The sequence below is a fragment of the Pteropus vampyrus genome, unplaced genomic scaffold (genome assembly GCF_000151845.1).
Source record: "Pteropus vampyrus isolate Shadow unplaced genomic scaffold, Pvam_2.0 Scaffold23, whole genome shotgun sequence".
NCBI lineage: Eukaryota > Metazoa > Chordata > Mammalia > Chiroptera > Pteropodidae > Pteropus > Pteropus vampyrus.
In genome coordinates, this window is record NW_011888804.1 from 2,245,996 (window position 1) to 2,260,725 (window position 14,730).

Genomic DNA, 14,730 nt, shown 5'->3' on the forward strand with positions numbered 1-14,730 from the left:
TTGCCCCTGTCTAGCAGCGTTTGCTTTCTGGGGTAGGCACTGTCTCCAGCACCACTCCCAGTGGTAGACGCAGCATCCCCTGCACTGAAACTTCTGTTGCCAGGATGGTCAAGGACCTTGGCCTCCAAACCCAGTGGCTTCGCCTCAGTTTCCAGCCAGAAACTTTGAATCTGTGAATAGCGTGCTCTCCAGCAGGAAGGGACCTCCCAGATGCACAGCCCATCTGTGGATCCCCTTAGGATGGTGGCTCTTAAACCTGTCATTCCCAACACTCATCTCCTTCCTTTCTTCTTCCCTGCCCCCCTCCCTCCTTCCACTGAATTATTGATTATATACAGTTGAGTACACACCTTAAAGGTACAACTTGATGAATTTTTACATATTTATACACCCATGTAAACATCACCAAGATCAAGACATAGAACATTCCAGCACCCAGAAGGTCCCCTCAGTCCTCTTCCACTAACCACCCTCCAGGGAACCCCTGTTCTGACCCCTGGAATCATAGATTCAGTTTGCCTGCATATAAAACTCCATATAAATGGCCTCTTCTAGTACATGCTCTTCGTGTCTGACTTCTTCCACTCAGCGGTTACCACTGCCAACACCCGGTTTTGATAGCAAATATTTTACAGTGCCTTCACGATCCTGAAATGAAATTCATAGATGACATAATCCTTTACCCTACTTATCCTTTTAAATTATTGATGCCCTAATGATAATATAAAGTAGAAATAAAACAAAGTTATTTATCCTGAAATTATTTATTAAATATTTATTTACATAAATGTGGAGTTATGTATTTTGATACATGAGTGTTCCGGTCTGACTTACCTAGGATGAAGCTAGCAAACTGTTTCTGCAGAGAGACAGAGTAAATATTTTGGCTTTGCGGGCCACATTGCAACTACACCACTCTGCCTTTGTAGCAAGAAGACGACCACAGACAATAAAGAATGGGCATGACTGTGTGCCAATAAAACTTTATTTACACAAATAGGCGGCGGGTTGGATTTGGCCGAGAGGCTGTGGTTTGCAGACCCCTGGTCTAAAATGTAGTCAGAAGCATGTTATCTATATGCAGAGTCACTGAGAACTCCACCCTGCAGACTGATTTGGCCTTGTTTTATCTTCAACTCAAAGAACATGATCCAGATTGTGCTAGTGACATGATTTCCAAAATGGTGACCAACTCTTTGTAAAGTTCCAAACAAATCAAAGAGCATTCTATTGATTTATACAGTGACTACCTTCCTGGATAATTCAGTATCTTTTAGAACCGAATGAAAAATACTGTGTGTTTATATGTAGAAGACAGTTTGATTCTGGGTACAGATATAAAGAGGTTTTTCACCTGAGTAACATCCAGAGGGGCACTGGACATTTACAAGGGATGGGGGACAATTCTTGGATGTTTGGTGCTGTCTTGCATGTTGCAGGATGTGTGACATGTCATGACCCGACCACTAAGTGCCACTAGCGTCCCATCATTGCAAGAGCCAAAAGCCACTCCACAAGGTTACAGAAGGCCCCCTGGGGAGGGACGGTGCCATCTCTGCTGGAAGCCATGGCTTTGGGGTAAGATGTAATTTATACCCACAGGTGAGTGAAATTACATGCACAGGTGAGAGCAAAAACCCTAAATTGCCTCATTTTACCCCAAACTGGTCAAGACCTAGTTGAATTGAGCACACATCCAAGAGAAAAATAAAAATTCCATTTATAGGAAAAGATAAAACATTGCAGTTTTGTTTTAGCACATTTGAGTTAGTAAACTGTTGAATTTGTACCCATACAGATGTTAACACAGCTGGGTTCTCTCTCTGTCTCCTCCCCCCTTTTCAGATTGTTCAAATGGAAAAAAAGATTGTAAACCAAAAACAGATCTTCACAAAAATACAGGAGGCCAATAACCCTCGGAAACTGCAAAAACAGATCCACGTGTTGGAAACCCGTTTGAATCTCGTACGTAAACTGTTCTCTGTAGCTTTGCAAACGGCTCTGCCTCCCTTTGCACAGAGCAAAAACCAGCCTCTGAGGAGCTACTAGCAGAATATACCCACTTACTTGGTTGACTCAGGAGATGGTGCACTGTTGACTGAAAGAATGAATTAGTAAATACGTGCAGGATTTAATGACGAGGTCTGTAGAGGTCAGCTTTCTAGTTAGAGGTCTATACAGATTTTCTGTTTCTTCCTGAATCAATTCAGTAGTGCTTTGCTTCTTTAACATTCTACATCTGATCTTGGAAGCTAAGCAGGGTCGGGCCTGGTTAGTACTTGGATGGGAGACCACCTAGGAAGACCAGGTGCTTTAGGTGTAAAAAATAAAAAATAAGGGATTGTAAGCTGACAAGGTCTTTGCAATCTGTGAGGTCAACCAAGGGTTGCCTCGCCTAAAAAAAAAAGAAAAAAAACAAACAGAAGAAGAAAAACATTCTACAAAGCACAGGACAGCCCCCACTACAGAGACTCACCCAGCCCAAAATGTCAACAGTGCTGGGTTTGAGAAGCCCTGCTCTAAAACAAACAGCCCCGTCCCAACTTTTTTCACGTCATCAACTTGTTGAGGAGACCAGGTCAGCTGTCCTGTAGAAAGTTCTACTTTCTGGATTTGGCTGGTTGTTCCTCATGGTATCATTTAGCTTGTTCTCATCTCCCCTACGATTACTGAAAACTAGAAGTTGTGTATAAAAGTCATAGAGAAATCTGATATCCAGGAAAAGTAACTTGATGAAGGCCACTGTGCCAGTTGGTGGCCAACTCAAGCCTCTCACCCAGCACTTAAAACCACTGTTCTGTGGGCCTGGGTGGGGGGTGGGGTGAAGACCTTCCAGTCCTCTGGACACCTTCTGGGAGCTTCTCCAATGCCCCAGCACGGAGGCCCATTTTTGAAGCACAACCCTCCCATAGGTCACCATACACTTTGACAAGATGCTGACCACTAACGCTAAACTCCGGAAGGAGATCGAGGACCTACGGTACGAGAAGGCTGCTTATGACAACGTCTACCAGCAGCTCCATCGGCGCCTGTCGATGCAGAAGAAAACCATGAATACGGCCATTGAGCAGTCTTCTCAAGCCTACGAACAGAGGTGGGCTTAGGGAGAAACCCTCAGGGCAAAAACGTCTCTTAGCCCTGAGCTGAGCAACTAAATTGCTACTCTGGGCCACCATTACCCTCTGTGCTTGTGTTAAGGAACCTTAAATCATCATCATAACTCTGAGCACTGAATGTATGCCAAGCATGATGCTAGGTGCTCTGGGTAGTATTTCAACCCTCACAAGTGCCCTGGGAGTTATATCCCCATTTTACAGAGCAGAAAGTGGAGGCTTAGTGTGCCGATATACTTACCTGAGATCCAGGCAAAGGGCAGGTGTGGTGGAGCTGAGGTTCACTGTGTCCTCCAGGTGCCACTGCCTCTCGTGCTAGACGGTCCTCAGTCCAGGCAATCTCCTGGCTTCACACTCGCACTGTGAAGAGCACACGTGTTGGAGTCAGCAAGACCTGGGTTTAATCCTGGCTCCGTCACTGCTGCATTGTTGTAGGACCTATTTAGGTGGTAGTGAAGAATAAATAATATATGTGCATAAGGGAGTGGCTGGGACATAGTAATCGACAAGTAGCAATGGTGCTGATGATGACGATGGTGATGTGCGTGATGGTGATGATGATGATAGAAAAATGACTTCCTGGGGGTGGTCTAGAGCTGGCAGCTCCTGCCATTCAGGTGAAGAAGTTGGTTCCTCCACTCCCACACACCTTCATGATTAAGAGAAGTGATGGTCATTGGCAGAAAGGCCCCTGGACCGGTGGGGAGAGGGGAGAAGGGAGGACGCTCTAGACCCTCAGGCTCTGTGCCCCCTTCATGCAGACTGGAAGCCATGGCTCGGATGGCAGCCATGAAGGACCGCCAGCAGAAGGACATCTCTCAGTACAACCTGGAGATCCGCGAGCTGGAGCGTGTCTACGACCATGAGACCAAGCTCAAATCCTTCCTGCTCTTCAAGCTAAATGACCGTACGGAGTTCGAGGAGCAGGCCAAAAAAGAAGAAGGTACACACCCCTGAGGGTACAGGGGACCAGGTCTTAAACCACGCTGAGAAGCTTCATCCCACGGATGGTGGGGAGTCACAGTGTGTAAAGGGATGATGTGGCCAGATGTGTCTTGAGAGATCCTTCTGATTGCCACGTGGGGGCCAAATCAGAGAGAGAAGACTGAATTCAGAAGAGCTGGGGCTATTGCAGCCATCCAGGCTGGAGAGAACAAGGCTTGGAGAACTTTCTTGGTTCTAATCCCATGAATTTGCCAAGTTCTGAGCCTCCCTTAGGCCCTCTGTTCCCAGAGCTTCCTCGAGCTTATCCTGCTCAAATGTCACCACCTTTGAGAAGATTTCCATGGCCGCCTAACTCCCCCATCACAGCACCTGATGGGTCTCCTCTGTTACCCAGGCCCCAGTGTTAATTAGATTTCTCTTCCTGTTTCCTTGGATATCTCTTCCTTAGATATTTTTGTCTTATTCCTCCACTAAAATCTTTGTGGGACAGAGATTTTGTATCCACAGAGCCCAGCACAATTCTGGCACAGTAAGTGTTCAGTTAGATACTTGTAAATATCTAACTAAGGAGTGAAGCTCCTGCCCCATCTCCTGGGAAAGTCTCACCCCCGCCGCCCCAAGGCACAGTGTTAACAGCCCATAGCACATCTCTCTCCCTGGTACTGCTTTGAGCAGCTTTCTTGTCAGACTCACTGTTCTGGGTTTTTCTTTCTAGCTCTCAAGGCAAAGAAGCACAGGAAGAAGAGGAACAAGGGTGAGAGTTTTGAGAGCTACGAGGTGGCCCACCTCCGGCTGCTGAAGCTGACAGAGAGTGGGAACTTGAATCAGCTCATTGAGGAATTTCTGGCCAAGGAGGATAAGAACTTTGCTCGGTTCACCTACGTCACGGAGCTCAACAACGACATGGAGATGATGCACAAGAAGACACAGAAAATCCAGGTCAGGGCAGCTCTTCTTTCCTTGGCCCGAGGCTGGCCCACGCTCACAGCAGCCTTTCCCAAAGCGGGCTCCTCGGAACACTCCCTGAGATGCTCTGCTGCAGAAAGGGCCTCAAGGTCAGATCAGTTTGGGAGGTGCTGTATTTCCCCCAGTGCTCCCCCTATATACATACGTTTAAGGTGGCATGTCCCCTCGCCTCAAGTGACATGTATACTCCATGGTATGTTTTATAATCCAGGGTTTGGTGAACTATAGCCACAGCCAAATATAGCCTGTGGCCTGTTTTTGTACAGCCCACGAGCTAAGAATGGTTTTTATCTTTTTCAAGTGTTGTAAGAAAAAAAAATAAAAGAGGAATATGCAAGGTAAACCATATGTGGCCTGCAAAACCTAAAATATCTATTTCTGAACGTTTGCCTTAAAAACTTGCTGACCTCTGTTAATCACTAGCTTCACAGAATTGAGACAAGGTGGTCATTTCATCTTGGAGAGACCTGATGTACATGAGCATAGTAAAGGCCCTGACAAGTCCTGCAGTAAGAAACCTGTTTGCCTTTGTTGAACCCATGATTTCCCAAACTTAATTGGCAACCTAGACTATTTACTCCCCAGAGCATGCAGAAACAGCCTTGAAACGGTCTGCACAGGTTAGAGTCTAAACTCCCTGGTGTGACACTCAGGTCTCTTCATAATATGACTTCGACCAGTCGCTGCAAGCTCAACTCCCATCATGACCTCTAAGGCACCCTCTGCAGCGGCCCAGCCGGCTGACCCGCACATTTCCTCCTCCGAGACATTCCTCCCAACAAACCCCTGCTTTTCTTCAGATTAAATACTGCCCATTAGTCCTTTCCCTGCATGAATGTCACCTCCTGTGGGAATTCATTATTCCTCCCTCTGAGGTCCCTGTGTTCTGTTTATCTGATGAAAGGAGCCACTTCCTTTTGTAATGTCACTGCGTCGTAAATGTGAGGCATGTATGCTGGCTATGTGCAAGTAGATAGTAACTAGATTTTGGTGAAAACATTTTAACTTGCTAGTGATGAATTAATTTTAATGAGGATTAGGAAAAATATAGCTTGCAGAGCAAACTCGTGACCTGAATATTATTACTCAGTGTGATAAGTAATAACGACAGTAAACAAATGATAAACATAGCAAACAGAATTTGGTTGATATAAAGAAGACTATTAATAGATAATAATAACGTAGATAATAGTATAGGTGGCATGCGAAGTGGTGGAAATGGAGGTGGTTCTATCAGTTTGGGTTGTCACAGGAAACAGATGGCACAATCATATGAGTAAATCGAGGTGAGTTTTTTAACAGGGGTCATTTACAAAGGCCTAAGGAAATTAAGGGAGAGTGCAGGACCAGCAAGAAGAGAGGGCTGGTGAGGGGAGGGAGCAGTTTCCGGAATCCGGAGAGAGATGTGGAGAAGGCTGTCTGTGTGTCCTTCTGGGGGAGATGTGGCCAAACTAGTGACTTGCCAAGGTGTGAGCATGTGCCTGCCCCCCAACCTCACGCTCCTTCCACCCTGTGATCTCCAGCTGGTGCCTCTCCGTGTCTGGGCCCACCCAGAGCCAGAGGGCCAGGTTTGGGACAAGTGTGCCTGATGAGAGATGGCCAGATTCCTGCCCTTTCTGGGTCTCAGCCTCCATCTGTAGAGTGACATACTTGGACTAGAGCAGTAATTTCCAAACTTTTATTTAAAAAAAATCTATAGAACATTTTTTGTTTAAACCCAGGCTATGAGGAAACACCAGTATTTAAACAGATATAATGGAGCAGTCCCAGATGAAAGGCGAAGGTGGGATGGGTGACCGGAAAGGGTGCCTGGGACCTTCCATTTTGCCTTCTTGTGGCACTGCTGCTCAAACTAGGGTTCAGGTTAAAAAAAAAGTTAAAAACAATTAGGATTCTAACATCTGACTTCACCTCTACCTGGAGGGCTAGTGTCAGAGGTTGTAAACTGGATGAATGCTGCCTTCATTCTTCCTTTTCTTGGTTTTTGCTACCCCCCAAATTTAAAATTTATTAGTTGCCAACATTTTAAAGTCGGAATCTTTCACATGAAGATCTGGATTTCTGGTTCCTCCTGGACAATCAGATCTGAAAACTCCAGCCCACATTCCCCAGGGAAGCTGAGTGCTGCTTTTCCTGTAAACCCACCTCTCCCTCCTTTACCAGAGCAACTGGGTTTGAGTTTGCAACCTCTGGTTTAGGCGCTTCGCCACTGACCTCTGGTGGCCATTCCAAGTATTGCAGGGAAGATCTTTGAAGGCAGATCTTAAGGAAGGATGGAGAGATGATGGGTCTGGGAGTTGGCGGGACTCAGAATTCTCATTTTCCAGGAGGGAGCACGTTGCTAGTCCCAGTGCAGTAATAGAGACAAGCCTAGCCAGGAAATGGCCCCCGGACTGGATCGACCTAGACCTTCCTCAGTCACCATGATGGTCCCTTCTCTCTTAGCTGCACAGCCAGTCTCTGATGTTAGGACAGGGGTGTCTGACGAGGGACAGGCAGGCCCCTGCCCTCGCTGGGCTTCAGTTTCCCCACTTGTAGAATGATGTTTGCACCAGAACAGTAGCTCCTGAGCTCCTTTTTGAAGTTACAGAAGTGGACCTTTTGGGGTTTAAATAGAGCTGCAAATTCCTGTTGAATAAATCTTGAAAACGCTGATTTCCAATGAGAAGCCTTCATATTTTTTAAATCTTAGAAGACAAAGATATGCTCATTGTAGAAAATTTGGAAACTGCCTAAGGATAGAAAGAATTTTTAAAAATCACCCATTATCCCATTGCCTAGAGATAGTCATTGTTGATATTTTGATATATTTCCTTCTGACATTTTTGGGGGGGGTGATGCTTTTAAAACTTAACATAGTGATTATTAAATAGTATATGTAAAGTTGTGTATTCTAATGGAAAATGTGGGTTTTTTGTTTTGTTTTGTTTTGTTTTGTTTTTGGTTATTCAGCCAGCAAATATTTATTGAGCACCTGTTATGTGTCAAATGCTGTTCTGGTCACTGGTAGTGTGGCAGTGAACAAAATGAAAAAAAGCCCCGTCCTCATGGAGCTTCTATTCTGGCAGGGAGAAACAGACAATAAACAACAATAAACAAGCCTAATAAATACAAAATTATAGAGTATATCAGAAAGTGAGAAGTGGTGTGCATAAAAAATGAAATGGAGCAGGTTAAGGGGGTTCTGGAGCCAGGTGAGGCCATGGGCCGTTGAGAAGTTAAGATCCGATCAGACTTGTAGGTGAGGGAATAAGCCGTGCAAAGGTCCTGAGGCAGGAAAGTACAAGCGGGCTAGCGTGCCTGCAGTGGAGAGAGATAGAAGGGAGGGGAAGATGAGGTCGGAGAGGGGAGAGATGTTGTGAAGTTGGGGAGAACACATTTCCAGAAGAGTTTTTGGTAGTTACTCTGAGAAGCAGGAGCCGTGGGAGAGTTCTGGGCAGGGGAGAAACACCACCTATTCAGATTACCAACCCAGTTAGGAAAAAACTAAAAAGTATAAATACAAATCTCACATCAAGAAGAATCCCATCACCTGGGCGTCACATTTATTAATTATTTTGGTAGAGTTTCTTCTTGGGTTGTTTTTCCTTTAAAGATGGGAAGGCTCACTTCCTTTAAATATTTCTTCCAAAATAAAATTATTATTTTTGTGATTGGAAAGATAATATACATGTCTGTGGAAATGTAATGCAGAAAAATATAAAGAAAAAAATACAAGTCACCAAAAACATCATCACTCCAAGTTAATGCCCTTTAATATTTTGGCGACATTGCTTTATGAAGGCAGCATGCCCTCAAGCCTTTGCCTGCACGCACACAGACACACACACACAAACACACAGACACACCCAGGTGGACCCCCACAGACGTACACACACACACACACACGCATGCACACACACATCTAGATACCCATGTATAGAACTGGGTTCATACCAGACAGTTCAGGCTGTTTTGTAAACTTCTTTCCCCAACAATTCATCATAGGTACCTCCCAACATCATCTATGTTCTTTTTAATGACTTCTGGGAACCCTGGATGCTCTGTAGTAGAATCACAAGATGCTTCTTAAGAATGCAGGCTCTGTCCCATACCTACAAACCTAGATTCTTAGAGAATGGGCCAGGAGTCTGCATTTTAACAGTATTTTTATTTGAGACCCTTTCCCCCCATGATATGGATGGATCATCATTGATTTAACCGACTCCCTATCAGTAGACATTTAGGTTGTCCCTAACGGGGGCCATTGTAAATAATGACACAATGGACAACCTTGAGCAGCCACCTTTGCCCACTCGTCCTATTATTTCCATAGGACAGATGCCTAGAGATGGACTTGCTCAGTCAGAAGCTGCGTACCTTTTCTACCTGGATGTGGTGGTCCAGCCCAGGGGTTCCCAGATCTGGTTCCTGCACCAGCAGCGGCAGCATCCCCTGGGACCTTGTTAGAAATGCACAATCTTGGGCCCCACCCAGACATACTGGATCAGATCTTTTGGGAGTGGAGCCCAGCATTCTGTTTTCACAAGCTTCCAGGTGATTCCGATTCATGCTAGAGTTTCAGAACCCCTGCTCTGGGGCTATTGCCATAGCCACTAACCATATGTGGCGATTTAAGTTTAAATTAAATAAAATTTTAAAATTAGCTCCTCAGTGGCACTAGCCGCATTTCAAGTGCTCAATACCCACATGTAGCTAGTGGCCAGTTCTCGATGGTACGAATAGGAAATTGCCACCATCGCAGAAAATTCTATTGACCACACCATTCTAGACATTTCTCCAAGTTAATGAACCATCCACCCTCCCGTGCCCTTCCTTTTAATTAGGAAACATCAGAAAAAACCTCCAGGGGCATAAGAGGGGCTCAGGGGATCTGGGGCTCTTTGAATGGATAATTTCAGTTCTCATCAACTCCTCGAGGCGCAGGCTTACTTTCAGGCGTGGCGGGGAGGGGAGCACCCACTTTCCCTCACAGTCCGGTTCTCTCCCGAGCAGAATGAGATCATCCTCTTGCAATCCCAGCAGAAGTCGTCACAGGAGGACAGCCACTCTGTCCTGAGAGAGCTGGAGGTAAGACCAGGGTGAGGAGTGAAGGTCGCGGGAGTGTCTGTTGTCTGTTTATCTGTCAGGCAGCCTGTCAGTTGGTCCCCAGGGAGAGTAAGCTATCTGCCCCATGACTGTCTACTGGCCTGAGTCAAATCCTGACAGGTCCTAACCCTTTGTCACAGGCAGCCTCTGCTACAGGTATTGCTGCAGAATTTTGTCCCAAGGCCTCTTTGTCTGTTTTAAATATTGTTCCACTTCAGTGAGCCTCACCCAGGCTCTTGTGCCTATAAAGTCATCTCAGACTGGCAAATTCCAGACAGATCTCTGCTTCAGTCTTTTCTTCTCCCCCTGCCCTGTCCTGTCTATGGCCTGTTCTCAATCGATAATAGTAATTACAAACATCTCTTGAGCAATTACTACATACCAGGCACTAAACTAAGTGCTTTGCTTGCCCTATCTCATTTAATTCTTACAACGGCTCTATGAAGTAGGTGCTGTGATCTCTCCATTTTGCAGATGAGGAAACAGGTTCAGAGAGGTAAAGTCTCTTGACCAACATCATGGAGCTGTATGATCTTTGCATTGCAGTTAGCTGCTAATAACAGGGACCCAAAATAATAGTGGCCTAGGCAAGATAGAAGTTTATTTTCTTTGTTAAGAAATGAGTCTGGAGATAGGCACTTCAGCGCTGGTCAGGATGTCATTGGTGACCCAGGCTCCTCCTTTCTGTTTTGCCATCCTCAGTGTGTGGCTTACCTTCCCAAGGATGCCTCATAGTTGTATGGCTGCCGATGGTCCAGCCATAACGTATATATTCCAGGTAGGAAGAAAGTGGGCGAGGCATTTACAAAAAGCCTTGCTAGCTGAGTCAGCAGCTTAAAAGTTCCTCCCTGAAGTCTCAGCCAATGAATGACTTCTGTATTTGTACCTCACTGGCCATCCCTATTGCCAAGGAAGGTTGGAAATACAGCTTTTAGCTGGGCACATTGCAACGCCAAATACAATCAGGGTTTTGTTATTAAGGTGTAAAGGGAGAATGAATAGCAAATGTCTGACAAAGATATGAACTCAGAGAGTTGACTGCAAAGTCCCATTTTAATCCAATAATTCCTCTCCTAGGGAGCTTGCTCCTGAGTTATGTCCCTTCCCTTCCCTGTGGCTTATTTCCATTCTTGGCATTTGCCTGGTCGACAGCTATGGCAGTGCCATTCTCTGGCAGGCCACTGCAGGGCAGCAAAGGACAGGCTGCACACTGAGTCTCTGCTGCTCAGAGAGGCCTCCCCCAGGAGTCTGAGTATGGGGAATTAGCCTTTCCAGGCAGGATCCAAGTCCAAAGAGACCCTCCCCAGGCCAGGGTCATGCCTGGGGTCCCATTTCCTTGGCTCAGGGTCACTTGGCATCCAGATGCTTTCTCGGGTTTGGGACTGGTGCTGCTCTGCATCGCGGGGGCAGCTTGGGGAGGCTGACCAGGAAACCCCAAGCATCTTCCCCACCTTTGGCTGAAGTCCTTCCATCAACTTTTTGTTCCTCTGGCTTTGACATGACTTCTGGAGGCTCCTTTCAAATGCAAATGCTCTTAGGGGAGAATTTGTTTTAACAGCAATGGGCTCACAAGGGGCTTCATAGCTCCTGCTAGGATCACTTCCATCTGCTCTGTTCCCGGGACCTTTCCACACACCTTCCATTCATCACCTCCTGCCCTCTGGCGGAAGTGGTGGGGCCAGGCCCTTAATGGGAGGTTTTTGCATAGGAGTGAAGCTACCAGGCCCTGGGAACAAATGCTTGGGTGTGATTCTCAGATCTAAGTCACTTCCTAGCTGTGTGACTTTGAGAAAGTGATTAAACCTCCCTGAACCTCAGTAAAATTGGGGTAATGATCATCCTTATTTCATAGGGCTGTTACTTCCACCTTGTTACTAATAATTGCCCAAGGTTAGGCACGTAGACACCTTGATACAGGGGAGCTAAATACAAGTTCACTTTTCTCCTCCGACCTTAATATTCCTCATCTGAAAACTGGGACAGTTGCGGGGATGAGTTGAGATGGTGCATATAAAGTGCCTGGAACATTTTAGGTGTTGGACCTGTGTTATTACCATCACATCAAGCTCCCCTTCCTTCCCCTCCCCCTTTTTAAAAATTCATGTGATCTTTTAATGCATCTATAGAATGGGAGGGCAGGCAGCTCTTGCCGTCATATGAGGCAATGCAGCCCTGGGAACTGAATATTCTAGTAGTCAGGATAGAGGAAGCTGCAGGGTGTGCTGGTTGCGAGACAGGTTGAATCCTGGCTTCATTCTCCTGGCTCTGTGCCTCAGAGCCTCAGTTTTCTAGCCTGGAAAATGAGAGTGTGGATGGTGCTGACCCCTTGGGATCGTTATTTGGGACATAGCATGCAGAGCCCCGGGGACTGGGGCCGGTCTTCACAAGGCCCACTCCCCCTCTGCATTCTGAGCACTCAGAAAGGCAGGAGGCATTTGGAGCACTCACACAGAGCAGTGATTCTCAGCCCAGGCTGCCAGTCAGACTCGCCTCGGAGGCTTTACAGTTCCTGGTGCTCAGGCTGCACCCCAGGCCAGTGACTCTGAACCTCTGAGGCTGGGGTCTGGGTAGCAAATATTTTAAAGCTCCCAGGTATTAGTAACTTGAAGCCGAGATTGCGATCCAGTGGGCCTGCAGAGGTTCTCAGACTTCATCGAGCATCCAAATCACCTGGATGTTCGTTAAAACACAGATTGCGGGGCCCAGCCCCAGAGCCTCTGGTTTAGCCTGTCTGGACTGCAGCCCAAGAATTCGAATTTCTAACAGATTCTCTGGTGAAGCTGACTGGGACCCCACTTTGAGAAACACTGGGCGATAGCAATGTGTTTAAACTGTGAGTGGTGAAATCAATTGTTGGATCGCAACCAGCATTTAAAAATAACGACAGAAAAGAACAGAATAGAAAATATTGGGATACAAAATAAGAATATAGATTTGTAAAACTTTAATTTCATTCGATTTGTAAAAAATTAACTTCATTTAATTTCATAAACACACATACACACATGTATGTAGGTAGGTAGGTATGCATTGGGCTGCAGTGTAAAATGTATTTCTTCCTGTGGGCCACAGTTTTTAAAAAGAGCCACCAGCTTTTAAAAAACACTGTAATCCAGTACCCATGTAGACATATATACATATACATACGTAAAACAAAACTTACATTAAATAATTACTTGCCCTTATTACCTACAATGCATACTAGTATTTTTCTCTGCCTTTCTTTCTGTTCTATTTAATTTTTTTAAGGTTGATTGAGGCTCGTTAAATTGATCTCGCACCCTCTCTGAGATTTGAAAACTGTAGTTCAGAGACCCTAACCCCAAAGGTTCCTAAACCCTCCTCCCCACTGAAAGTCTTCACGGGTGGGCTGAGCCCAGGGGGGCAGCCTTGCTGACCTGGGGTGGAAATCGGGGTCTGCCACCAGGAGAAACTAAAGAAGACCACAGAGGAGGCGGATAGGTATGAGAACAGCTACCAGGAGATCAACAGGACCTTGGAGAATCTCAAGGGCTCGGTAGAGAATCTGTTTAAGAAGATAAATTGTGACGCCACCAAGATCCTGGTGCAGTTAGGGGAGACGGGGAAAATCACCAACGCCAACCTTCCACAGTACTTCGGTGAGTCAGTCAGGGCCCACCGAACTCATGGGAACTATTGCCAGAGCCTTCTGTGACCAGGCACGAGGACTTGTTCTTTTGGTGGTAGTGAGCCGGGTGGTGAAGCATGTGGGCATGGATGCCAGCCTGCCTGGGTCCAAATCCTGGTTCTGATCTACTAGTTGTATGACTTTGGGCAACTTTCTCAACCTTTCTGTGCTTTAGTTTTTCATTAAAAAAAAAATGAGATGGAAACCAATATCTACCTTATAAGGTTGTTGGGAGGATTGAATAAATTAATAGTTCTTGGAGAAAAACTTTGTGATCATCTCAATAGATGAAGAAGCAGCATTTACTGCAATTCGACATTCATTCATGATGAAAACTCTCAACAAACTCAAACTGGAAGGAAACTTTCTTAGCCTGGTTAAGGGCATCTACAAAAACATCTACAGCTAACCTCACACATAATGGTGAAAACCGAATGTTCTTCTAAGATCAGGAATAAGGCAAGGATGTCTGCTCTCTTCACTCTTACTCAGTATTGTATTGATTTTCCTAACCAAAGTGACAAGGCAAGAAAAATAAATGAAAGGCATACGAATAGGAAAGGAAGAAGTACAAGTGCTCAGACCAGTGCCTGGCATGTAGCAAATGCCTGTTAACTAGAACACACATTTGTAGTCACAGGCCCTGAGCTCAGAAGAGAGAGGGAGGAATGCACCTATAGATCATTACATTGCGGTGTGAACGGCTTCCGCTGCTCTTACAATAAAACCTAAGGGTCCTAATGATACAATCTGTATTTCGGAGTTTCCTACCAGCTTCAGTGATTTGCTAGAAGGGCTCACAGACTCAGCTCATAGTTGTACTCAGGGCTGTGATTTATTACAGAAAAGGGATACAAAGCAAAATCGGCAGAAGGAAAAGGGGCATGGGGTGAGGTCTGGAGGAAACCAGGAACAGTCGTCCAAGGGTCCTCTCCCAGTGGGGTCACATAGGATGTGCTTCATTCCCCG

The 14,730-nt window shown here is 45.8% G+C and overlaps 1 protein-coding gene across 1 annotated transcript in view; it reads left to right on the forward strand.

Moving 5' to 3' along the window:
• Positions 1–1,849: 1,849 nt before the first annotated feature.
• Positions 1,850–14,730, forward strand: part of CCDC63 (coiled-coil domain containing 63) — a 16,956-nt gene continuing 4,075 nt past the window's right edge. Inside the window, exons 1-6 of the mRNA XM_011356048.1 lie at positions 1,850–1,965; positions 2,913–3,094; positions 3,875–4,056; positions 4,774–4,997; positions 10,020–10,094; positions 13,540–13,732. Of these exons, the coding sequence (XP_011354350.1) occupies positions 1,855–1,965; positions 2,913–3,094; positions 3,875–4,056; positions 4,774–4,997; positions 10,020–10,094; positions 13,540–13,732 (967 nt within the window). The 5' untranslated portion in view covers positions 1,850–1,854. The remainder of the gene's footprint in view (positions 1,966–2,912; positions 3,095–3,874; positions 4,057–4,773; positions 4,998–10,019; positions 10,095–13,539; positions 13,733–14,730) is intronic.